Raw genomic sequence first — 25139 nt, 5'->3', positions numbered from 1 at the left:
TTCCCAGATCACAGCGGGAGAGCCCAGCCGTACCCCGTGGAACGTCTCGTGTTCGGTGCCTGTGCGGGCTTGATCGGCCAGTCGGCCTCCTACCCTCTGGACGTGGTGCGTCGGCGAATGCAGACGGCGGGGGTCATGGGACACGTGTACAGTTCCATCCTCCTCACCATGCGGGAGATCATCCGAGAGGAAGGACTGATCCGAGGCTTGTACAAAGGACTCAGCATGAACTGGGTCAAAGGTCCAATCGCCGTGGGAATAAGTTTCACGACCTTTGACATCACCCAGATCCTTCTCCGTAAATTGCAGCTGAGTGCGAATATCGAGAGGTAGTGGCACCCTCCCCAAAGCCTCGCAGGGGAGAAGGACCGTGTGTGTATGGGGGACAAACACTAGAATTGCCCCGTCTTCTTAGTGCTGCCCCCTTTGGCTTTACTTTTTTTTTCTCTCTTTTTTTAAGGAGCCTCCAAGTTCTCTCCTAACCCAGATCTGCCACTAACCTTCACTAAGAACTCTCCCCGTGGTTCTGGGTAACAGCAGAGCGGCCTTCTCTAGGGGTGCTGTGTTTCACTCTCGTGTTTCACTTTTTCACACCAGGAACTGAGCCTGCCAAACACACTAAGCTGCAGCCGGCTCCTCGCCTGGGGTTAGTGGGCGGATGAGGGGGCTTTGGATAATAGAAGAACGGATGCGATGCTGGAAATTAGGATGGAGAAAGCTGTCCCTGCGAGGCAGTTCTTAGTAACTACACATCTGTAAGCCTCCCGTCAAGCAGTATTTCAGTCCCAGCCTGCAGGGAACTTCATATGAGCACCAAGAGGGTTAATAAGCCTTTGAAAGAGCGCGTCTAAGATTTAACTGGTTTTTTTTAATTGAATTAATTTCAAACCGTTTTTTCCTCCAAACCGTGGCCGTCTGCTCTGGCTGGAAGTGTCGCTCTCTTCAGATATCGCTCGGTCTGGACAAAAACTTTCCACCTCAGCTGTGCCCCTCTCCAACGTTTCCAAAGACCGAGAGACGGGGGAGATCAGCTTTCAGGCCTTCCTTCGGCACCGAGCCCGAGCTGGGCTCCAGTTTACAATAGAAACACAGTGTTGCTTTCAGGCTACTTTTAAAAACCTCTGTGTCCTTGGTCTGTGGTCTTCAAGGCGGTAGTTTTTGGAAGGATTTAGCAGATTGCAGTATTAAGACCAGAGATTTAAAGGGGGAAGTGTTCCATACTCCAAGTGTAACCGATTTTATCCTTCATGACTATGGTTGCAGCTTAAACTGCAGTGTGAGAATAAACTGTGTGTGTGTTTGTGGGGGGGGGGGGGCACTTTTCAAGGTGACTGCTTTTGAATGGGTTCAACCTTATCTAAAGCTATGGGTGTGGCTTTGGAACGCTGTGTGTGCGTGTGTGTGTGTGTGTGTGCGCGCGCACGCGTGTATAGGTCATGTCACTGCAGCTGATTAACTTTGATCCCATTAGCTTATTCTTAGAATCATGCTGGAAAATATTACTCTGGGTAAACTGAGTCTGTAATTGTTACCCCCTGGGAATCCTGCCGGTCCTTCCCAGGTGCCAGCGTGAAACAGACCCTAGTGCATCTTTTGAGTGTGACTGTTCAATGCTGATGATGTTGTTTTAGGAATCAGAGCTTTGAGAAACTCAAAGACAGGTGGCTTTATTTTCAACGTGGCACACAAGAAAGGTGGGAGCATTGTCCAGCCTTCTAGAATGACCCCAATATCCCCGCACCTCTGAGCACGATACCCTCTCAGATACTCCTTTCCACGTGGCAGGACTGCTTGCTTGTGTGGAGCCGAGAAGAAGTAGAGGGCATCAATTGTTTGTCATTAAAAGCTGTCCCTTCCGGACACAGATCTTCATTATTGTTGACATTCAAACCTTGTATCAAGAGTTCATTTGCGAGATTGAAGCTAATTGCACAGTTGGAAAATTAACCCCTCTCTTCTTTCGGCTTTGCGCCCACTCTTGGGAGCAGAACCTGCCTCGCATGCCAAATATTTTCATCGTGATTAATGACAGGCAGCTGCTCCAGCCCTGAGTCTGTTCTCTTCTCGTGGGGTTGGCCAGACAGTCTAGATAGGGCGTCTTGGTGTGCACTTTTCTTTTAGGGCCAGTATTGTGCCAAGAGCACAGACTGGTCATAACCTTTGCATGGTGTCTGGCAGAAAGACCATCTCCAGGGTCAAGCCAACGTCTCTGGTCACTTTTGTCGAAGTACAAAGTCATTTGATTTAAAAAAAAAAAAAAAAAAAAAAAAAAAGATTTCTGAAACTGGAAACTCTTGTGACGCTGCTACAAACGTGCCCTAGAGGCACAGCCAAGCCCGTTGGTGGGAGGAGGGTGTTCACCTGTTGTCTGGGCAGAGCTCTGGAGGGTGGCGACAGGTGTCTCTTCAAGAACTCAGGCCTGTTCCTTGCCCCACGGGAAAGCTGGTCCCTGCCTTGGTCCCTGATGTTGGATGGGGCTCATGGGGAGGCGTGAGGGGAGATCTCAGAGCAGTATGCGATCCATGGTAGTAATTCTGCCAGGTTCGGCGGGTGTGGAGAGACCCCGGCGCGAGCTTAGTTCCTCGGGAGACCCCGTCTCTGGCGATAGGGGATACTTCTGTGGGGAAAGCCCCTGACGCAGAAACGGAACTGCGGTCCAGGCTTCTAGACGGACAAACTCCAAGGCGAGAAACTCGAAGAAAGTGCTGGACCCAGAGGGGTGAATTAGTAACGAATTAACAAAACCTCTTGTAGCCAAACGTTTTTACTGACTGTTAGTCCAGAGCCTGATTTCAGTCTGATTGTTAGCCGTTCTCTTGGGTTCCTTGAGCAAGGGGGCTCTTGAAAGAGCTGTGTGCAGTGTGTCCCTTTTAAATAGCTGGTCTCCCCCTGCTCGGAAGTACGAGGGGGGGACCGCATGCGCTTACTACTTCTATTTTTGTCTGTGGATTCAAATGTGTCCCAAATCTGCTGTCTGAAATTGAGGGACCCTGAAGTTTCTCTAGCCCGCTGGGTGAAGGGGATGGTGTCTTTGGTCCAGGACTTTCTCATGGGCGTGTTGTGGACCCATCAGAAAGGAGGCAGGTTCCATGTCAGCCTTTTCCCTCCCTCACCCCTCTCGTTTCTGTGGGATTGTTGACCATCTGACCTCCAATGGCGCAACCATTTCTTAAAATGGGCAGGCGTCTTACTGGAGTAATTAGCAGCCAAATGCCGTTAATTTGCATTTCCTTCTTTTCAGCTCCCCTCTCCCTCGGCCCACCATGGGCTGTCGGGGGAAGGCAAGTCTGATGGAGAATAGGGCAGAAACGCAGCATTTGGTGTTGGTTCCCAGCACACTCCTGCTCTGGAACCCTCCTTGTCAAATGCGGAGGGAGGGGTTTCATTTCTCATGCAGGTTCGGTACCAGGGATGGCTCTTCCTTTGGGAAGTCCTCGTGAGGTCCCTTCCCTGCTGGATGGGGAATGGCAGCTCCTTCCAATGGGCTCCTCCCAGTGCCCGCGCCTGGCGCATTGGCCGTGGGAACGGGTCACCGCCTGGGTGTCTGGCACTGGGCACTAGCGCTTCAGAAACCGGATGGGACGCTGGAGAGGCAGAGCCTGCCTGTTTGGTGCAGACCCCTGGCTGCTATTAGGAGCCCACACATGGCCCCAAGCCGTCTCCTGGTTCTCCAGGCCCACGTGGCTGCAGGGCCTGTGAGTTCCAGGGGATGGGCACACAGGCCAGCAGCTAAGGTGGAAGGCAGCTCCCTGCGTGCGGAGGGCTTGGGTAGAGAAAGCAGGCAGAGTCTGGACCCCGGTAAGTGTTAAAGACCCGTGGAAGTGCTGAGGCAGACGATCCCTGCGAGCCGGCCAGTGGGGCAGGAATATCCACCGATAGCTTTTAGAAGCCCAGTCCAGCAACTGGCCAGAGGGAATGACGGTACGATCTCCAGCAGCGCCCGGCAGGGTGTAGCATGACTGGTCTTGCGCAGGGGTTGCTTGAACTCAGAAACGGCTGGTGCATTGGTGAAGAAACGTGGGTTGTTTGTTTTTTTTCTTTAAAACAAGGCGTGTGGAACAAATGGCATGTTTACCCGGCAGCCCCCAGCCGAGTGGCATCCGGGAGCGGCGGGTACAGCGCTGGCGGCAAAGGGGAAGCAAAGTTTTAGAGACGATTTAAAGTTGCATTGAAAACCGTACGTGTGTATGTTTGGGGCTCGCTCTATGACTTGGAGCCGGATTGTAGAAAAGGATTATAGAAGGGCTTTTCCTTTGCAGCGTCTGGTTCCTCCTGCCCACCCTGTATCCTCTTTAATGCCATGTTCTGCTGGGACTCTTGCTGACTGTCTATGCACAGAGCACAAATGCCTTTTTGTAGAGATGTTCTCGTCAGTGTGTGTCAAAAAGGACAGTTTTCCTTGGCGCAGGAGTTCTATTTTAATGCAGTGAAGACACTTTGTTATAGAATGTTTATATATATATTTTAAAATCTGTGCCAAGAGAGGAGTATATTTAATAAAAAATTAACTTTCTGGAGTCTCTTGGGGTGGCCTCTGTGTTGCATCTCTGCCACGAGGGGGCGTCGGTTGCACTCGCCAGACTACGGCAGGACAAAATGGGGGTCCTAGTCTGCACTAGACAGACCGGGGGCCAGTGTCGGGAGGGCACCAGACTTTCAACGGAGCCCAGCAGCTGATAAGCTCCCCACTCGCTGAGCGCTGCTGAATCTAGGGACGTTGAGCCTGCTCAAATCTCTTTGGCTGTCCTAGAGGAGAGATGTTTTCCTTATCCCAGACTGCCTGTCGACCAGATGGCCGGCTCCCGGGCTGACTTGCAGACACCAGGCCTTGTTCTGGAGAGCTTCCCTCGGCGGGTCTAGGCAGGCACCTCCTTGCGTTCTCTGTTCCTGGGTCAATGTTGGGTCCTTCCTAAATGTCTTTCCCAGCCTAGCAGGCCTGTGATGGTGCTGAACAGCGTTCTAGAAACCTCCCGCCACCCTCCTCTTGGTCGTGGTGGTAGCGGCTGACACGGGAGCGCGCCCCTCTCGTCCTTGGGCCACGGAAAGAATATTTGACTGACAAGGTCCCGCCATGGGGCTGGCACCGTGACACGATGGGACGGCGCCTCCCTTCCAGTCACCTGGGAGCTACGTGGAGATGGACATTTTAAAGGCAAGGCCCAGAGGACGGCTGGGGGTGGGCGATAGGCCAATCCCCGGTCCTCCCAACAGCCTCTGCACAACGCAGCTACCGAACCACGGAGAGGAAGCCAGCGTGAGACAGAGCTCTGCTTGTCTCTGAGACCATCTATTCGGGGCCCAGCTGGGCAGCCTTCTCCAGGTGGATGGAGCAGCCGTGTAGGCTGGGGAAGCCACGACCCCAGATAAATGCAGCCGCGGAGGGAGCCTGGGAGGGCAACACAGAGTGGAAATGGTGAACTAGCATCCCATCTCCTGGCGTCTCTGAGCGAGGGCAATCCCAGAGCACCGCCCAATCAAACTCGACGCACCACTACGTCAACGCGAGTATCGTGGGTGTCATTAGGCCTCTGACTTCACTGGTAAAGCTCCCACGGACTTGACTGGGGCCAGGCGTTCTGGCATGGTGCGTGAGCTCCTGAAACCCACCCCCAAAAGCTTCTTGAATGTCCCTTTGGCTCAGGTGTCCAGGACTGACTGTTCCCTGGCTGGGGCTGTTCTGGGTGCGTGGAGGACTTTGGTCAGTCGGGGGCTGGGCTGGTGTCTTCGGTGAGCCCGGGAGAGACATGGCGGGGCGACTGTTTCTCTCAGCAGTCCGCCCCCGGCTAAGAAGGAAAGAAAGTTGCTGGCAGGTTTGTTTGGCTGCTGGCCCAGGGGGTCAGCACGAGCCCCCTGTGGGGGTACCACCAGCTGATTAGCAGAGCGCCCACAGCCTGTGTTTCTATTGCTGGTGCACATCTGCACATGCCTTGGTGCACATAACAAAATTTATTCTGCTCACCCATCGGGGGGGAAAAAGTTAGCGGGAACCCTGCCTGTGATCCCATTGCGGCGGGTGCTGCACAGATGTGGAGCTGAACCTAGTTCCAGCCTAGGCCACGTACTGCAGAGCAGCCATTGGAGCCTTTGACTCCAGCCCCCCCACATCCCAGACTTCCTACTGCCCCCCAACATGCAAGGCAGGAGTGATGGTAACAAGGCTGCAGGCGGAGGCCAGGCAGCAGCCTCCTGCCAGGTACAGATGGGGGGGAAAAGCAGCTGCTGTAGGAGAATCCCGACACCAGCTGTGTTTGCAAAGGGTGCAGCGGAGCCTTCTGGCAGCAGGAGGCGCTGTTGGGTTAGTTTTCATTGTGGCTTTCCAAAGGGAGCAGGTCAGGGCCAGCAGCAAGAGGTGGGGAAGGAACATGCAGGCAGCCCAAATTAGTCAGGCCTTTAGCTGCTTTGCAAGATGCACGCAGGACTCCAACTGGCAGGACTGAGCGTGAGCTGGAATGTTCCTGCCCGGTGTCGGCCTAACCCAGCGGTGGGCACGGGGTTTGCCGTTGCGCATGCGCCGTGTTGCCAGATTCTCCCGGTTTTCGTCCACGTAGGTTTTTTTTGTCCCTACCGGTGTTGCTGAAGTGACAGTCACATAAAGCCAGGGCATGTGAAATGAGAGGCAGGCTGATTGCATGGAGCAATGACCGCCAGGCACGCCCTCGGCATCCAATCAAAGCACAGCGACGGGTCAGTTGGCACCGCCCACAAATTCTAGGCCCACAAAAGCAGGGAGCGAAACGACCCTAACGTGGGAGCCCGTCTTGGTCACGACAATCTTGCGGCCCCCTGATGGGCTGTGAAGTAAGGTTCATGGTGCTGTATTGCTAAGGTGAGTGACCCCTGTCTAGCAAACCTGCCAAGATCTGGAAGGCAGGACCTTGAGGACTGAGTCACAGAAGGCATCACCCCCTATATGCACACCACTGCCCCCTGCTGTTCAGCCTTGGAACTGTTCAACTGTGTGTCATAGGGGGCCTCCTGAGGCGTTGCCTTTAGGTTAAGTGGGAAGTGTGCTGACGTTTCTGGGAAAGCTCTGAGTTCTAGCCCCATCTGTGCAGTGATGGGGGGGGGTGGGCCTTGCAGAGCTGTTACAATAGAGCTCAAGGCCAGAGGGACCCATCGGGTCCTCCCAGTAACCCTGAGACCGGAGCTTTCAGAAAAGTCCAAGTGTGATACAAAAGCTGCCTCTGATGGAGACTCCACCCTTGTGCTGCTGGTTAATTGACACCTTTTTTTCTAGTCTCACTTGCTCTGGCTGCAATTTCCAGCCACCAGCTGGTGTTTGAAGAGCCCAGCACTGCGTAACTTCCCGGTGCATGGTCACTTAGCGTGCGATCCCGTCGCCCCTTCCCCTTCTCTTCGGTGAGCTCACGAGCGCCTGGAGTCCGTCACTAGAACAAGGTGTAATTTCAAATCCTTCAATCACAGTCCTGGTGCGCGTGGGGGGCGAAAGTGGGGGACTTCTGCGCGTGCAGGGCAATGCCCCCAGCAATTCCCACAGTGAGCAGCTGATCCCCACGGATTCTCCTCTCGGCAGAGCTCTGGAAATGGGGGGCTTTGTGGAGCAGGGATGGACCTGGGAGGGATGTTCCCACATTAGCCTCTTGTGCTTTTTTTTAGGACACTGGAGGGGGCTGGCTGGGTTTCTCTTTTGTTGTGGTCCAATTATAGTGCCTGTAAATTCTCTCTCTCCCCTCCTCCCCCTTTCCTGGATAGTCCATCAGTCATTGTCCCAGCCTGGGGGTCACGTCTGGGCAGATCTCTGGGGAGACACTGTCTGTGTCTGAATGCAGCCCTGCGCAGGGCCCTAGCAACCACCCTCCTTCTGCACATGCCTCCCTGGGCTAGCTGCTCCCAGCCAGAGGGAAAACCAGACAGATGAGCTCTCAAGGCGGCTTCACTGGGGCAGTGACGGGGAAGGGGGCTTGGTCCTGCCTCGAATCCCAGCCCATGGAAATGGAGCTGAAATATTGGGCCTGGCCCTGCCGCAGGTCACAGCTGTGGGCTTCGGGTTGCCAGGTGTCCGGTATTGAACTGGACGGTCTGGTATTTTCGCCTCCTGTCCGGCAAAATAATTCAGAAAATACCAGACACCGAAACTGTCCGGTACTTTTGATTTTTTTTTTCCTGGCCAAGAGGCGAAAATCCTGGGCTGTCCAGCTCAATACGGAGGCAGCCTGGCACCCCTAGTGCTTACCGGATTCTGCAGGGGAGATGTCCGGCCCCAGGCAGAGAGGCAAGATGGCAGGTGGCTGCTGGCAGCGTGTTAGGGCCGAAAAGCCACGTCATGTGTTTCTTAAAGGGGCCACGCTGGTGGTGTGTTTTTTTTGGTTTTTTTTTGACTCAACAAACTTTTTCCTGGTGTGTTTCTTGTTGTTGTTTGGTATTTTTTCTGAAACCATCTGGCAACCCTATGTGGGTTCCCTCCTGGGCTGGCTCTACAGGAGCCCCGGCTGTGCATTTTCCGGCTCTGCCTGGGCCGGCTCCAGCAGGAAACCCCCATTTCCTCTTTCTCTGCCAGGAGCTGTGGGATGATGTACCTGGGGCTGAACTGGGGAGCACCTTCCACAGGGGGTGGAGCAAGGGGAAGGCTTAGTCCAAAGGGCAAGAAGGCACCAGGCAAGGCCCTCGCTGGGGACACTTAGCAGGCAAGCTATGGACACAGGTCTTTAGTAAGAGGGGTGAAGACATTTCTGGGGGGCGGGGTCCTGGGTTCTAGCCCCATCTGCCCCTGTGCTGTGAGGAAGAGGAAGGCGGAGGGCGTTTTGCAGAGCTGTTACAAGAGAGTTCAAAGGAGCTCTGCAGAAAGGGATCTGGGGTCGTCATGGACCACACGCTAACCATGAGTCAGCTTGCAAAAAAAAAAAGCAAACCTCAAGCTGGGCTGCACAGACAGGAGCGTGGTGAGCAAGGCACCCAGCCATTTTTCTGCTCCATAGTGTGCGGCTTGCGTCCAGTTCTGGGCACCACGTTACAGGACCCAGGTGGAGAGACTGGAGAAGGTCCAGTGAAAAGCAACACAACCAGTTACAGGCCTAGGGCAGGGTTCGAATCCCGGGATCTGCCAAGCAGCCACCTCTGCTCTCCCAGGTCTGCAGCAGGTACCAGGCTGAAGGGGGGCAGGATAAGGCATCTGGGAAAAGTGGGGTGGTGGGCTCATAGATAAGGTGCCGGCCTCCAGAGCTCAAGGTGGTGGGTTCAAATCCCGCTAGCCCCAGGGGCCACTAGGCAACCCTCGGCATACCTGAATCGGGCCCCTGAGGCTCAAGGCTCACTCCAGCAATGGGAAGCCTGCACCAATGCCCCTACCCGCCTGCTGCTCTCCTGGGGGCTGGAGCACACAAAATCTTCTAAGCTCACCCCACCCCAGGCTCTGGTCTGCGAGGGGAATATCTTTCTCCTCAGTCAAGGGACACAAAGAAGGTTCCCCCCCCCTTCTAATGTGGGTGCAGCCCTTGATTGATTTTTCTGTGGGTCAGGGGCCCCCGTCTCAAGAAAGGTTCCCCACCCCTGGTCTAGAGAACATGACTTAGGCGGGAAGGCTGAAAGAACTGGGCTTGTTCAGTCTGGCGACTGGAAGACGGAGCGCACAGCAACGCCGCACGAGTTCGGCTGGGGACTTGAAGAATTCTCTGTCCTGCAGTTTGAGCTGGAAAACAGGAATCGGACCAGCCCGTGGTTTACCCGTTTGGTCTGTTTATTCACAAACCCGTCCTTTCCGGGCGCGAATAAGGCCTCGAGGCGGGGCGACCGGCCACAGAGGAGGGGCCAGAGAGCCCAAGCAAAACAGTCAGGGGGCCAGTCTAGGGGACAATCGCCATTCACCCCCCCAGAAAAGCGGCCTCTGGCGCGAACGTCCGACGCCGCCCTGCAGCAGGGAGCGGGCGCCTCTGCCCAGGCAGGACCTGAGCTCCTGACAAAGTTTAGTCTAGTAACTCACCAGGTGATTTTCTCTGGCCGCAGCCTAAGGCCTGGCCCCCCCCAGCACAGGCCCAGCGGGGGAGAGGCGGGCCAGGCACGAGGGAAAGCTGCACGTTCCCCCTGGGTTGGGATTTGCTCTAGGGTCCTGCTGCCGAGAGACTGAGCAGCGAAAGGGCCATGGCCCGGTGCCCACAGCCCCCTCCCGCCTCTTCCCCCCGGCGCAGGGTGCGGGGCCCCGGCAACCAAGCAGGGTATGGGCCCCAGCGCCCTGGCACTCCAATGACTGCACAGGGTGTGGGGCCCCGGTGACCCCCGGCAACCAAGCAGGATGCGGGGCCCCGGTGACCCCCGGCAACCAAGCAGGATGTGGGGCCCCGGTGACCCCCGGCAACCAAGCAGGATGCGGGGCCCCGGTGATCCCCGGCAACCAAGCAGGATGTGGGGCCCCGGTGACCCCCGGCAACCAAGCAGGATGTGGGGCCCCGGTGACCCCCGGCAACCAAGCAGGATGTGGGGCCCCGGTGACCCCCAGCAACCAAGCAGGATGTGGGGCCCTGGCAACCAAGCAGGATGTGGGGCCCAGGTGACCCCCAGCAACTAAGCAGGGTGCAGGGCCCCGGCAACCAAGCAGGATGTGGGGCCCCGGTGACCCCCAGCAACCAAGCAGGGTGCGGGGCCCTGGCGCCCCTCCGCCCTCCAGGTCTATGGCTCCCGGCTGAACCATCTCGTTTCCCACCTGTAGGCTCCTTCCTGGGTGGGGGACGAGGCTGCGGCTGGATCAGGAATCGCTGGCTGAGCGGATGCCTGAGGGCTCAGGCGGCTGCTGGCGGCAGAACGTGACCCTCCCACAAGTAGCCGAGTACAAGAGACGCCCCCCCCCCCCCTCCACGGGAGGGGAAACGACTCCGCCAAAGCACATGAAGGAGAAAGCGCCTAGAAGATGCTGGCCCCATTCTAGCTGTGTGGGGCCCCCTCCTCTGCCCCTGCTCCCTGCTGGTCCCAGCCGCGAGGGCGGTTCAGTCTCCATACAAGGCAGGGGGCAGCTGGCAGACCCCAGCCCCGGCAGGAGAGGGGACGGGCTATGGGGGGAGGAGGGGAAACGCTGCGCCATCACCCAGGTGGGTGCAGGACACACCAGGCAGAGAGCCAACAGGCAGGAGCCGCTCACCCTTAGGGTCCTTTCCCTGAGGGAGCCCTGCAGGCCACGAGACCCCCCCAGGCCCGGCTGCTGCCAGCATTAGGAGGCTGCCAGGTACTGGTGGAAGTAGAGGCCAAAGAGGCTGGTGATCACTTGGCAGACAGCCACCCACCAGGTCAGGAAGGCGAAGAGTCCGCGGTAGAAAAGCGGGCTGAAGACGGCCCCCAGGGCGCCTGTGATCTGCGCCACCGTGGCCTGCACGTCCTCTCCTCCCTCCCCCTCCGCCGAGGGAGCAGCAGGCCGGGCGGGCCCAGCAGCCGGGGAGGCGGGCTGGGGCTCAGGAAAGAGACCCCATGAGTAGTTGCCTGCAAGGCAGAGGGGAGAAGGACGGGTGAGGATGCGGAGAACCAGGCGCCCTGCCGGCAAGCCCCAGCCACTGGGCCCTGGACACCTGCCCATCAGGCAGCAGCCTGAGACCAACCAACTCATTTCACAGAGGGCCTCTCCACTGCAGCAGGTAGGCAGGAAATGCGGCTGGAGAGAGACACGGCTCCGGCGACCTGCTGCAAATCTGATCTCCCAAGCGAGGCTCTGAACCAGGGGTGGGTACCCTAAGGGCTGGATGAGGCCCTTGGCTTGTCTGGATCTGGCCCTGCAACTCGGGGCTCCCCCTCAGCATTGGGTAGCCCGTGCTGGTGCTCCAGCCTCCCCCGACCCCTGCTGTACCCCTGTAGGGCTGGAGCACACAAAATCTCCTAGCCTGGGGCTGCCTAGGCTCTGGTGTGCGAGGGGAATGTGGGGAGAGTCTCCGCTGGGGGCCACGCCAGTGGAGGGTTTGGTTTTGTTTTTCTCACTAGTGTGCAGCCCCTGACCCAAAAGCGTCCCCACCCCCGAACGCCCCCCGCCCCCCCGGTGGGAAGCAGCAACGGGCACCCCCGCCCCTGGCCTGAGTCAGTCACCCCGGCCGGCTCCTACCCAGCGCCTTGAGCAGCAGGGTGCAGTGCAGCGTGAGGACGATGGGGCCCAGGTACTGCAGGCTGACCACGGTGACGTAGCAGTAAATCCTCGTGACCTGGAAACGCAGAGGGAATCCGCGCTGAGGGCAGGCGGGGCAGTGTGTGGCCTCCTGGGGGGGGGGGAGGGGCTGGGACTTGGCCAGCCTGGGCACGTTGCTGCCCCTCCCCTTGCCCCCCCGTCCTGCCCACGCCGGGCAGGGACTGTCTCAGGGGATGGGCCTGGCAGAATCGGGCCCCAGCAAGGTGCTACCGTAAAACCCATAATAGAGGGGCGAGTCAAGAAGGGAAAGGAAATTCGCCTGCCTTGGCCCAGCCCCTCTGCCTGAGCCCCCGATGCACGTCGCCCGGGACCTGGTGTGTACACAAGGACACGCAGGAGGGAGGAATCCCCATGGAGGAGGGGCGTGCTTGGAGCCAGGGCCCTTCAGCAGCTGAACGGAGCCGGTTCGCCAGCCTGAGGAGGCCAGAGCGCGACCTCTGCCTCCTGGGCTGTTCCTACAGCGTAAGCCCCCAGCTGCCTGGGTTTCTCCCCGCCCCGCCGGCGCCTACCCTGCGCTGGATCTCCTGGATGGCGATGCGCCCGGCTTCCCTCTTCATCTGCTCCACCCAGCGCTCCGCCAGCCCGAGGTAGGCCTGCAGGTGGTGGCGCGTCATGGCCAGGCGCAGCAGGCAGAGGGCGACGATGGTCCAGAGGCGCGTGGAGTTGTAGGCAGCGTCCGACATGCTGGGCAAGGGGAGAGGAGGCCGTTAGCGTGAAGAGGGCAGCGTTCACGGTCCAAGGGCACTGCCTGGCCAGCAGCAGGATCTGACGGGGGTTTAGCCAGATGGTCCCATAAGAGCCAGGACTCCTGGGTTCTGCTCCCTGCTCTGGGAGGGCAGTGGGTGCTAGAGCTTGGAGGCAGCTGGAGCCAGGACTCCCGGGTTCTGCTCCCTGCTCTAGGAGGGCGGCGGGTGCTAGAGCTTGGAGGCAGCTGGAGCCAGGACTCTCGGGTTCCGTTCCCAGCTCTGGGAGGGTGGCGGGTTCTAGAGCTTGGAGACAGCTGGTGCCAGGGCTCCTGGGTTCCGTTCCCAGCTTTGGGGGGGGGGGGGGGTTTAGAGCTTGGAGGCAGCTGGAGCCAGGACTCCCGGGTTCTGTTCCCAGCTCTGGGAGGGTGGCGGGTTCTAGAGCTTGGAGGCAGCTGGAGCCAGGACTCCCGGGTTCTGTTCCCAGCTCTGGGAGGGCGGTGGGTGCTAGAGCTTGGAGGCAGCTGGAGCCAGGACTCCCGGGTTCTGCTCCCTGCTCTAGGAGGGCGGCGGGTGCTAGAGCTTGGAGGCAGCTGGAGCCAGGACTCTCGGGTTCCGTTCCCAGCTCTGGGAGGGTGGCGGGTTCTAGAGCTTGGAGACAGCTGGTGCCAGGGCTCCTGGGTTCCGTTCCCAGCTTTGGGGGGGGGGGGGGGGGTTTAGAGCTTGGAGGCAGCTGGAGCCAGGACTCCCGGGTTCTGTTCCCAGCTCTGGGAGGGTGGCGGGTTCTAGAGCTTGGAGGCAGCTGGAGCCAGGACTCCCGGGTTCTGTTCCCAGCTCTGGGAGGGCGGTGGGTGCTAGAGCTTGGAGGCAGCTGGAGCCAGGACTCCCGGGTTCTGCTCCCAGCTCTGGGAGGGCGGTGGGTGCTAGAGCTTGGAGGCAGCTGGAGCCAGGACTCCTGGGTTCCGTTCCCAGCTCTAGGAGGGGGCGAGTTCTAGAGCTTGGAGGCAGCTGGAGCCAGGACTCCTGGGTTCTGTTCCCAGCTCTGGGAGGGCGGCAGGGTCTTGGAGGCAGGATGCCCCAGGACTCCTGGATTCTATTTCTTGGCTTTACCAACCCCTGCCTGGTTGTGTGGCCCTGGAAGAAAGTCCCTGCCCTGCAGTAGCAAGGCTGATGGCGCTGACCTCATGCGGGGGGGGGGGGGGGGGGGGAGGAAGGTCTCTTTCCCACGCCCCCACCCTGCCTGCCTGCTGATGGCAGCGGCGCACTCACATCTGGACCGTTTGCTTCCCCATGGGGGCCTGAAGCAGCAAGTCGCGGGAGATGGGCTTGATCCACAGGACCACCACGACCACGGGAGCCAGGAAACTAGCGTGGAGCAGGAGCCTGCCGGAGGCATAAAGAACTGAAGTCAGAGCCTTTCCCAGCCCAGTTTTTGCCCCTTTCTCTCCCCCTGAACCATGGGCCCCTCCAGGCCCTGCCATCCATCCCCCTCAGGATCTCAGGAAAAGGCAACAGCCTCCAGGGATCCCAGGTGAGGGAGGGGGACAGGGAGGGATTTTTGCAGGGACCAGTAGCCTCCCCAGGAATTGAAACTGGGAGGGAGTGTCAGGGCTGATGAGGGGTGAGACCGTGAGGGTGACGGTGGGCTGTATGGCACCGTAGTTCACAAAACTGGGGGGGGGGGGTGTTGGGGAAATTCAGGGGGGTATACACCCCCATGGGGGGTGTAGGGAAATCCAGGGGGGTATACACCCCCATGGGGGGTGCAGGGAAATCTCTGGCAGGGACAGAGCCAGGAAACCCAGCCCTTGCCCTGTTCCCAGCCTACAGTCAGCACCTCCACAGCCCTACCCCACTGATCAGAGGTTCATATCCCAGCTGAGCCCCTGCCTCTGGGTACCCCTCCCCCCACACCCGCCCATGTCTGAATGACACCCCGGCTCTATGCAAAGCTCCTCCCATGCCACGGGGCTTGTGGGGCAGCCAGCTCTGGGGAGGGCAGGCCACAGGCTGATGGGCAGGGGGACAGAGCTCCTCACACCCGATCAGACAGCGGCCTTGCGCTGGTCTTGCAGCCCACTCAGAACGCGGGCTGCTTCACAGACAAGAGGTTACTCAGCTGGGTCATCGGCTTGTCCGCAGCCATCTTCAGAGCGTCCAGGTGCGTCTGCGCCAGCCGCAGCCCCGGGAACGTCAGACAGGCACCGAGGAACGAACAAAAGGCCACCAGCCCCAGCTTGAAGGTCAGTTTGGTGATGGGAATGCTGCAGACGTGAAGCAGGGGTCAGGCAGTGTTCCCTCTCATCTTCCAACCACGTGTGGGTTTCTTCCTCCCCATCCATGTGTGGAATAATTTTATGTGCACCGAGGCATGTGTGAATGTGCACCACCCGGAGAAAAAGCTGTGGGTGCTCTGCTAATCAGTGGGGCAGCATTTGAATTTCTCCTGAGCAGCCGCACAAGCGCACCACTTACAGGGAACACGAGTCAGGGTCAGAAAAGGCCACGACATGGTATCGGACAGAATTCAGCCTGTGGCAGTGTTAGCACAAGGACAGGGAAGGCTCTTCCTCGGGGACCAGGAGAGACAAAAACCACACAGGCCTTGTGCTCTTTTTACGTTTCTATCTGACAGATTTAAAAAGAGGCCTGAAAAGATTCTCTCTCTAATTCTAGGTAAGAACTGCTGTTAATCAAAATTCAGGTCCATTTACCATGGTTTTCCCCCAAGAAAAGGATGGGGGGGGGGGCTGGATTATGGCTGGTGACACCCATCGATTTCTCTTTGGTGACAAGTTTTTATTTTATTTTTTTTAATTCAGGCTTTGTTTCTGGGCTGGCTGGTTGACATCCATTTAACTCTAATGTCCAAAGCACAGATGGGCGAAAAACATTCTCAGTTAAAGAATTAAGCCCTCTCCTCTCTTCCGTTAAAGGCGTTTCACACCTCTGAGCCTTCCAAAAAATCCTCTTGCAAAATCAGACTCGATATTCCTTATATTTCTAAGATTAAAAAACAAGCAACCAACCCTCCTCATGTGAATCAAATAATCCCCCCCCCCCCCCGGAACAAAACTGCCTCCTTACAGAAGGAAATGGTGACACCATGGGCTGATGACACTCGTCTGCAAAGACTCAACCCAGCCCCCCCCTCCCCCACTGATCCCATGGGCCCTTTATTACTGGCTCATCCAGACTTACATCCAGTCCCATCCTCTCTGCCTGAAGAAAACCTCCAGATTATCACAGACGTTGGCAAGTCCTGCAGAAAACAGAGGTGTGGGTGAGTCGGAGAGATGGTGCTGGAAGGAAAGAGGCATTTAACTAGAAAAAAGGAGGGGGGTTCAGGACTCATAGTGGCACATCGCTTCACCTGCTCCCCCTGAAAGGATGGGGTGGGGCCGGTCCTTTAGCAATCAGAATCCAGGGCGGGCCAATATTCACCTAGTCCCATCACCAAGAGTGGTTAGCGCCAGCTGCTTCAGAGAGAGGCACAGGAAACCCGGCAGCGTTGGGATAACCCGTCGCCAAGGAATGTTCCTTCCTGACCCCATGCTGCATACACTGGGTCCCTGCCCTGGAGCTTGGGGATTTAAAGCTCTTCTCAAAGCGGAGGGGCTTTTTTAATCCTTACTGCGATCACTTTCGATACTCTTCTCCTGCACGTCCCCCTGAAGTCTTGGCCCTCTGTGCTGTTTTACAGCGGCGTGCTCCCCAGGCGAATTGTACGCGCACCATTTATCCATTGGAACGTGGCTATCTGCACTGTAGCTCGCCCGGGGCCTGGCATTACAGCACGAGGCCCGTACCAGGGAAAGCGCTCTACCAGCTGGGCCCTGCAGCTGCGGGCTCGTCTAGCGAGGAGGAGCGGTTGACGATAGGTTGGGGTTAGCCGATGGTGGTAAGGGTTAAGCTGCACCAACACCAGGGGTGAGAGCCGGGTTAGCCAGACTGGGTTAGCTCAGCCCAAGCTAACTGCAACTGTAGTGTAGACAACCCCACTGTGGGAATGGTTTCACGTGCACGGGGCCCGGTTTATACCGCGATGGCCAAAAGGGGCAGATTGCCTGCGACCAGCGGTGAAATTAAGCCAGGGCGCGCCCAGTCTGGCAAGAAAGAGCCAGTCGGCTGCAGGAGGTGTGGTGCGCTCCCAGCTGGGTCCCTGCTCTGCAGCCTGGAGTTAACCGGGGCAGCTGGGGGGGCGCTACCCCACCGGCCCAGGGCTGCTTCAGCCCCAAGCTCCCCCTCCTCAGGGCGCCATTTAGGGAGGGCAAAGGGCCCGTGACCCCCAAGATTCATATGGGGACATTGCTCGGTGCTCCCCTTCCACCCTCAGGGCATGAGAGCAAAGCACACGCCCTCCCTTGATGCACACGCCCAAGAGCTTGATCCCCCCAAGTTCTCTCTAAATCGCACCCTTGCCCCCCGGCATCCACACATACCCCAGCCCCCTGCCCTGAGCCACCACCCCTCCGAGCTCCTGCCCTGACTCCTGCACCCCCCCCCCACAACCTCCTGCCCTGAGCCCTCACTTAAATTTCTTACAGGTACTACTGTATCGCAACCCCCCCAACCCTCCGCCCTGAGTCCCCCACCTGGCTTGCAGTACCTGCCTGCAATTTAAGTTCCTTTCCCCTCCATCTGCAACACGCGGGCGTCTACCGCAGTCTGGGTTAGCACTCAGAACAACACTGCTGCATGACCCCCCCCATTACATCCGACCCCATAGGGGTAACAAGGGCCCCGACCCCACAATCCGGAGACACAGAGACTCAGGGGCCCGCTAGCAGGGTCATGACACGCAGCCACATCCCCTGCGAGGGCCACACGTGCAGATGGTTCCAACCACCGCGGTGAAGGCCTTGGCTGGGCCAGGCTCATCCCTGACTCCTTGGTGCTCAACTTCCCCCGTCTGCCCGATCCCCAGCGCCCGCCCCCGGCCCCACCGCTCGCTGACCCGCTTCGAGGCCGAACTCCAGGTAGTCCTCCCGCACGACCAGCACCACCATGGCGATGAGGAGGAAGAAGAAGGCGAAGATGAGGCAGACGGAGCGCTCGCCCCCCTCCTCGGAGCGGAAGTAGTGGTGCATCACCATGAAGAAGATCTTGCTGCAGGTGCCGGGGAGGGGGGGTTGGTGTTAAAGAAAGCAGCTGAGTTTGGTGCTTGGCTCCCCCAAACGCTCACCAATGGACATCTTGCACCTACGGACAGTTCTCCCCCTTCGGCTGGCTCCTGCCTGCCAGGCCTCAGTCTCGCTCCTAACGGAGAAACGTCTCCCCCTCGCTGCTGTGGGCATGGCTGGAGGCCTCGGCAGAGCAGCCAAAGGCTGGGCGGGCCCCGAGAGCAAACTGCCCCCCTCGGGCCTGGCCACGAGCCCCCCAAGAGCATACAGGCGCTGGAGACATGCGCATCTGAGCTTCCGGGGAGCTGGAGCTGGCACCTTTCACCAGGCTTGGCACTTTCCAAGAGCTGGGAGAGACCAGGGCTGCAGCTGTCAGAAGGGCCTTTGTAGCCATGGTGATGGGCTGGGACTCAGGAGACCAGGGTTCAATTCCCCGCTCTGTCACTGACTCCCTATGCAGCCTTGGGCGAGGCACTTAGCCAACCCAGGGCCTTGGTTCCCTTCTGTGAGGTTAGGAGATGGATCCTCCACCCCCTTGGTCTCTCTATGGGGCGGGGGCTGTTTGCCACAGGCCCAGGGAGCAGCTGGCATAATGGGCCCCCAATCTCATTGGCAGGGGCAGGGGGGAGGGGGAGCTTCTGTAACAGTATCACTGGGGCCTGAGCGTGTGGGGGAGACACAGTCAAAGCTTGCAGGCAGCCTGCTGTTGAGGGGAGAATCGGGGTGACCTTTCCCTCTACCAGCAGCCAGTTCTACCCCCTGGTCCCAGAAGCAGCCATGTTGGGCACCCTTTGTCCCTGCAGCATGTGCCACTCTCTGTAGTCGCCTCCCACCCTCAGGTCCCCATCTCACCTGGGAATCGCTCCCGCCTCAGCCTGCAGGGGAGAAAACAGTGGGGGGTGGGGGGAAGCGGGGGGGGGGAGGAGGGCTTAAACAATCTGGCCTGGGGTGTTATGCTTTGCACGTACAGCTGGACTGGGGGGAGGGGGGAGGAAGGGCTGTTGTCTCCCCCACTGGAAGCAGCATCAGCGGGTGAGCCGGCTGGCCCTGCTGGCGGAGCATGGCTGATCCGTGGGGTGCTGCAGCCCGGGGTCGGGCCGGACGGGGAGAAGCGCAAGAATGCACCTGAGGAGAAGGCCTGAGAGGACCTGGTGTGTCCCCTGCTGGCAAGTGGGCAATGATGGGTAATGAAAGGGAACAATTTAAGCCCTTTTTTAGGGTCCCCGAGCCTGGAGTTTGCTCCTCATCCCATTAGCAGCCAGGCCCCCCCCAGCTCCTTCTGCCGCCCTGCATCCATCAGCCAGCTGCAGGGCAGGCGGAGGGACAGGCAGGCTCCCTTGCTGCGATACCTGCTCACCCGAACCTTAAATAAACCGCCAGGGCGTGGGGCAGCCTCCCTTTCAATGGGGATAAACAGCCGGCCCCGCTTTACCAGCAGTCTGCAAAAGCGGCCCGGAGTCTTTCCAGCCGGAGAGATTACAGCCGCGGCGGCGTTAGCGCCTCATAAAACACCCACTTCATTAGGCCCCTGCCCGCGGCGCGGCCTCACGAGGCAGCTTTAGAACTCGTCAGGGAGCGGTTTAGAAGCCCATCGGTTAGGCCGTTCCGCATCAGACGGGTTCCTCGTTGAAGAGGGCAGTGGGTTTCTTCCCGTCCCCTGCCCCCGTCCTTTTGCCTGCGGCCGGCAGCCTGCGCTGCTTGGAGCAGACGGGCGTGAGGAGCGGGCATGACCCGCCGAGGGAGGCGAGGGTATCGGTCCAAAGCCAGCCTGATGAGAACCCCGCCGGCCTCCTGGTCCGTGTTTGCACACGCTGGCCGCCCCCACCCCCTTCTCAGGCAGGGAGAGGCTCATAGGTCAGACAGCTGCCGAGGGGAGAAGTGGGGGAATCCTTCCCTATGTCCACCAGCAGCCAGTGCTACCCCCTGGGGTCCCAACAGGGTCCGGACGCAGGGCACGCTCTTTTTCCTGCAGCACGTGACCTGGGCTGTAGCTGCCTCCCACCCTCAGGTCCCCCTCTCATCCAGGAACCGCTCGCTCCCAGTTTTCTCCCCTGCAGGCAATGGGGAAAAGCGGGGAGAGTCCCTGAACAATCTGGGCCGGGGGGGCGTGTTTTGCTTTGTGCCAGGCTGTTGTCTCCACCCCGTGCCCCACGAAGGAGACTCGCCCCGTCTCCGGCCAGGTACTCAGAGTCCTCGTCACTGCACGTGGAGCCATTCCTGGATTTAGCTGCCCAAGCGCGGCAGGGGACGGCTCTCCCTTTTGCAGCTGGGCAGCCAAGCCTGGCCCAGACCCAGTGCCTTGTCTGTGGTCATACAGGGAGCTTGTGGCCACGCCAGACACTGAACCAGCCCTTCCTCACCATCAGGGGAGCTTTCCTGGCTCCCTGCCTCCGCTCCCATCCCTGATGATCCCTCTCCCTCCAAACAGTGGCCCCTGGCTAGAGAATTCCACCCCCCCTCCCCCAGCATAGGGACAGGGTAGGAAAGGAAGGATACACGGAGAAGAAGACCGTAAGCAGGCACCAGAGGACGCCAATATTCATCTCCTTGCAGGGGTCCACCAGGCAGTAGTAGCCTTCAGTGAAGAGGTAGATGAGGGTGGAGTAAACGGCAAAATCCACGAACCACTGATACTCCAGGAAATAGCGCAGCACTGGGAATGGGCAGAGAGAAACGGGGCTGTCACCACCAGTCGGTGTGCAAGGAGTGAGCTCATCCTCCCCGCCCCTGCAGTGAGTGTGGGTGGTGGGCAAGGTACACGTCACTAACTGGATTTTAGGCCCAAAGCCCTGAAAAAGGGCCCTGAGAATTGGGACTCCTGGGTTCTGTAATAGGTTCTGGGAGGCAAGTGGGGTCCTGTAGGTGGATTCAGGACTTCTGGGGTCTAGTCCCTGGCATTGCCACAGAAAACTTAGGTCAGTTCCAGTGTTCCCTGCAAGCTGAGCGCTGGGGCAGCCACTCGAGAAAGATTCGGGAGCTGCCCAGCTGATTATCAGAGTGCCCACAGCATGTATGTCTACTGGTGGTGCACAGCTGTACATGCCTTGGTGCGCAGAAGAAAATGTATTCCACACACGGGGGAAAAAAATTAGAGGGAACATTGGTCAGTTCCCTTCCCTTCTATGCCCCTCCCCCTCAGCCACTCCGGCGATGGGCACAAACTGACTCTGATTTACCAAGAGCATCTACGGTGGTTATTGGGGCGGTTTCCAAGTGCAGGTTGATGTCCTTGGGCACAGACAGGGGTTTCTCCTCTGTGACCCCGTTCATCCTCCTGCGAGAGAGAAACAGGCTCAGAATGGCAGGAAGAGACCCCAGCAAGGGCAGAGAGCAGCCCACGGAGCTGGAATTCATGCTGCCTTCCTGCGTTGGTTGCATCCAGCTGCTGTCACCTGCCTTGTACTTAGCCCAGCCTACACGTAAGAACAGCCACAAAGGTCAGACCAAAGGTCCATCCAGCCCAGCATCCTGTCCTCCGACAGTGGCCAACGCCAGATGCCCCAAAGAGAGTGAACGTAACAGGGAATCTTCAAGCGACCCCTCTCCCGTCACCCATTCCCAGCCTCTGACAGAGACCAGGTCTTCTCCCGTCACCCATTCCTCCCGATCCTGGCTAATAGCCATTGATGGACCTAACCTCCATGAATGTATCTAGTTCTTTCTTGAACCGTGTTTAAGTCCTGGTCTCCCCAACCTCCTCTGGCGAGGAGTTCCACAGGTTGACTGTGCGCTGGGTGAAGAAAGACTTCCTTTTGTTTGTTTTAAACCTGCTACCTGTTCATTTCATTTGGTGACCCCTAGTTCTTATGTTATGTGAACAAGTATAGAACTTTTCCTTATTCACTTTCTCCACACCAGTCCCGATTTTATAGACCTCTTGCATCTCCCCCCTTAGTCTCTTCTTTTCTAACCTGAAAAGTCTCAGTCTTTTTAATCTCTCTTCGTATAGGACCCGTTCCAAACCCCTCATCATTTTTGTTGCCCTTTTCTGAACCTTTTCCAATGGTTTGGTTTGGTTCTGGTATACCTGGGTCCATTAATCTTGCATTCACTTTCACCAGGAAAAAAGCATCTAACTTATTCTCCTGCCGGCACACTCAGACACAGCTGTGCCCACACTCAGAGTGTGTTTGTGTGTGTTGCACTGCTTCAACGGGACCACTATCGGTACAGCAACAGTGTGTCACACGCTTCCCAGGAAGATGTGCGCTTGTGCAGCTGCTCAGGAGAAATTCACCGGCCGCCCAGATGATTCACAGAGCGCACACGGCTAGGATGTGTGTGTCTACTGGTGGTGCACATTCGCACATGCCTCGGTGCGTGTAAAAATTTATTTCGCCCATGGAGGGAAAAAAATATCTGCCCATGGGTGGAAAAGATTGGAAGGAACATTGCTCGAAACTGAGGATGCTTCCTAAGCCACAGGGTCCTAATTGGAACCTCCGGGTGATATCATAATCAAACCCCAGGTACAACCGCCTGCCCTGACTCTGCTCACTAAACCATCTTCCCAGAGATGGGGACAGGTGGGAAAAATCAGGCCAGGAAGGGGAGGCATAATCTGCCCTCCAAATCATCCAGTCACCCCTGACAACAAAGCACGGACAGCAGGGGATCAGCTCACCGGTCTCGCCTGGTCTTGGGCTTCTGCTTCCCAGCCAGGGCGCACAACTCCTCCTCCGAAGGGTGCTTGTAGCGATACAGACTGGAGGGAAGCACAAGAGGGGGTCAGTGCTGGGACAGGGAGAATCGGAAACGGATCAGTGGCAGCCAACCCCATTGCAGGCATCTGGAGCTGAGGTTGTAGTACGTGGGCAGGGCTCCCCAGGGCAGGGCACAGAGAGGGGACGGTGGTGCACAGGCACAGCTGGGTATGTATGCAGGTGGGAGCTCAAGGAGGGACTAGCAGAGGAGGGAGGACCGAGGGGCACCAGCAGGCCAGTGTTTGAAGGACGTGGATGCAAGACTAGCACAGGAGCAGCAGTTTGGAGCCAGCTGGAAAACCCACCGTACCTGCCGTTGCAGAGCAGCCAGCGGGCAAAGGAGCAATGTGGGGACATCTTCTGCATGATGCTTGCTGTGATCAGGCTCACCACCAGCTGCACCCCCATCACAGCCTGGCAAGGCAAGACGACAATCAGAACCACTACGGCAGCGCATCCTCTACGCCAGAGCACCCTGGCCAGATTTCTGGGCATACACAAATGGGTTTTCCAGACTCTACTTTGCAGGGCTGGTGCTCTCTGAACCCCCACTGAGTGCACAGGGTCTGTGCTAGGCACCCCAGGGGACTGTAATAGTGCACAGAGGTTTGTGTAGTCCTGTGAGCCGCCCCCACACCCAAGTGTCCAGTTTGAAACCTGATGCGGAAACCGCTACGCATCAGCACTGCAGCCCCCGCGCTGGAGGCAAGCGAGGTCCGGGAGCTGGTGTAGGTCTCTCTGGAGGAGAAAAGAAAACGCCCCTCCAACACTCAGCGGGGGAAGCGAGCGGCTGCGGCACATCCAGGCACCGCGAAGCGGCCGTGGCGTAAGACCCGGACACCAGACTCGGCCACCTCCCCTGCAGCCGGAAAGGGCACTTGGTGAACGACTATTTATAGCAGCAGCGGCTCGGATACACGGGACCTGCTGGGCACCCAGGCCTCCTCCCCCGCCAGCGGGTTTCAGGCACCAGCGACTGCTCTGGGCCAGGAAACTTTGAGTCTGGCGAAGGAGCCAACAGAGGAAGGGCGCTGGGGGGAGAGAGGGGGGAAGAGGGATAGGTTACCAGGGGCAGGTTATCAGGAGGGGAGGGGGGCAGGGGTTACCAGACCCTGAGGCTTCTAAACAGCCCCCCTCCTCCCAGTACAGTGCAGCTGGCAGGCCTTAGCCAAACTCTCTGCTGGGGCCACGCACCTACACGGGAGGCGCCCGTGGGCTCTGACCACACAGGGCCAGTTGCTAGCCCAGGCTCTCAGGCAGGGCTGCCCCCCTGGCCCTGGCCCTGGCCCTGCCCCAGCCCCAGCCAGGCCCAGAAAAGCTCCAGCCCTATTTAACTCCGGCCCCCAGCTGGGGCCTTGCAAGGACCCGCTGGACTCACCATGCTGGCTCAGGGTCTAGGCAGCTGCAGCCCGGTGCCCCCCAGCCACAGCACGTGGAACCCCAGGCCCCCTCTCCACCAATCACAGGTAGCTCTCCAGGAGACTGCTAGCGGCTTAGCCAATCATAGGGCAGTGTGGCGGAGAGGGGCGGGTCTTCACGCCAGGCAACGAAGTACTGGGTAAAGGCGCGCCCCTGCCCCGTCTCCCACCTGCTTCCGGTTGTCAGGAATCAGGCGCGTTGCATGTCGGGAGTTGTAGTTCCCTCCCTCCCATGCATACCTCTGGAGCCCGCTGGCTTCGTTCGCCTTTAGATGTGAGCAGGATGGGGATGACCCTGCCGCACGTGGCTGCCAGCTCTCCAGATGTGCTGCTGTCTCTCCAGAGGGGTCTATGATGCACTTGGATTGTGCAACAGAGCTTAGTGACCTTTATACTATACTATACTGTACTATACTATACTTATAATTAAGTAATTAATTAATCAATAATATACTTACGGTCCATTAAAATAATTAATATAATTAACGATAACTTTCAATATAATGCTTGGTTAAAATAATGCGATAATCAATAAATACAATACTTGATTAAAATAATGTGATAATCAATTAATATGATAATTAATTAGTGTACTTAATATAACCTAAATTAATAATTAATAATAATGAACACCAATGACATTAAAAAGCACTGTTCAGCTTGAGGAGCCCAAAACATCATGGAAACATCAATGAATTAACTCTCCGGTTCACCCCTGGGAAGACAGACTCAGGTTATTTATTGCAAGAGGTGTTACCGTGTTTCCCTTTTACCGAAGGGTGGAGAGTTAAAACGACTGGACCCCGGAGCCTGCCTTCAATGCCTTTTGCTCTAGGCACCAGTCAGTACTGACAAGGACTATGAACCACAGGAGGTGCAGAACACGGGATGGCGAAGTGTATGTGTGCAGGGGTGGGGGAGCAGGTGGAGGGAAAAAGGCAAATTGGCATTTTCACCTGGATGCAGTTTTATAAGGAACACGAACGGTTTGGCCATTTCTGAGACCTCAGGGTAGGCACAAATGGGGGATGCCTCCATGCGGCACCCTCACACTGGGAGTGAATCTGCAGCATGGGCATCTTCATACACGCTTGTTATTT

The 25139-nt window shown here is 57.9% G+C and overlaps 2 protein-coding genes across 4 annotated transcripts in view; one reads left to right on the top strand and one right to left on the bottom strand.

Annotated features, from left to right (window-relative positions):
* SLC25A42 (solute carrier family 25 member 42) overlaps nucleotides 1-4517 on the top strand; it is a 35517-nt gene extending 31000 nt beyond the window's left edge. For all 3 annotated transcript variants that reach the window (XM_075902843.1, XM_075902844.1, XM_075902845.1), the window contains one exon: nucleotides 8-4517. In XM_075902843.1, coding sequence (XP_075758958.1) covers nucleotides 8-333 — 326 coding nt within the window. In that variant the 3' untranslated portion in view covers nucleotides 334-4517. The remainder of the gene's footprint in view (nucleotides 1-7) is intronic.
* Nucleotides 2250-24149, bottom strand: TMEM161A (transmembrane protein 161A). The gene is made up of 12 exons (XM_075902841.1): nucleotides 24000-24149; nucleotides 22932-23035; nucleotides 22543-22623; nucleotides 21095-21192; nucleotides 20415-20571; nucleotides 17753-17904; nucleotides 15997-16057; nucleotides 14916-15059; nucleotides 14065-14178; nucleotides 12622-12796; nucleotides 12032-12128; nucleotides 2250-11421 (listed from the first exon to the last, which is right to left on the bottom strand). The coding sequence occupies exons 1-12, from the start codon at nucleotides 24000-24002 to the stop codon at nucleotides 11156-11158; spliced, it is 1452 nt and encodes a 483-aa protein (XP_075758956.1). The 5' UTR covers nucleotides 24003-24149; the 3' UTR covers nucleotides 2250-11155.
* Nucleotides 24150-25139: the final 990 nt, after the last annotated feature.

This window comes from Pelodiscus sinensis, chromosome 19 (genome assembly GCF_049634645.1).
Source record: "Pelodiscus sinensis isolate JC-2024 chromosome 19, ASM4963464v1, whole genome shotgun sequence".
NCBI classification, from domain to species: Eukaryota; Metazoa; Chordata; order Testudines; family Trionychidae; genus Pelodiscus; species Pelodiscus sinensis.
The sequence above is the reverse complement of the archived record's forward strand: the minus strand, read 5'-3'. Positions and strand labels throughout refer to the sequence as shown.

What these genes read in the sequence shown, in the direction of transcription:
- TMEM161A (XM_075902841.1), bottom strand. An exon ending in GGAGTTCGGCCTCGAAGCGG is followed by an intron (nt 16,058 to 17,752) that starts GTCAGCGAGCGG and finishes TGTTTTCTGCAG; the next exon opens with GACTTGCCAACGTCTGTGAT. An exon ending in TCCAGGAGATCCAGCGCAGG is followed by an intron (nt 12,129 to 12,621) that starts GTAGGCGCCGGC and finishes CTGCGTTTCCAG; the next exon opens with GTCACGAGGATTTACTGCTA.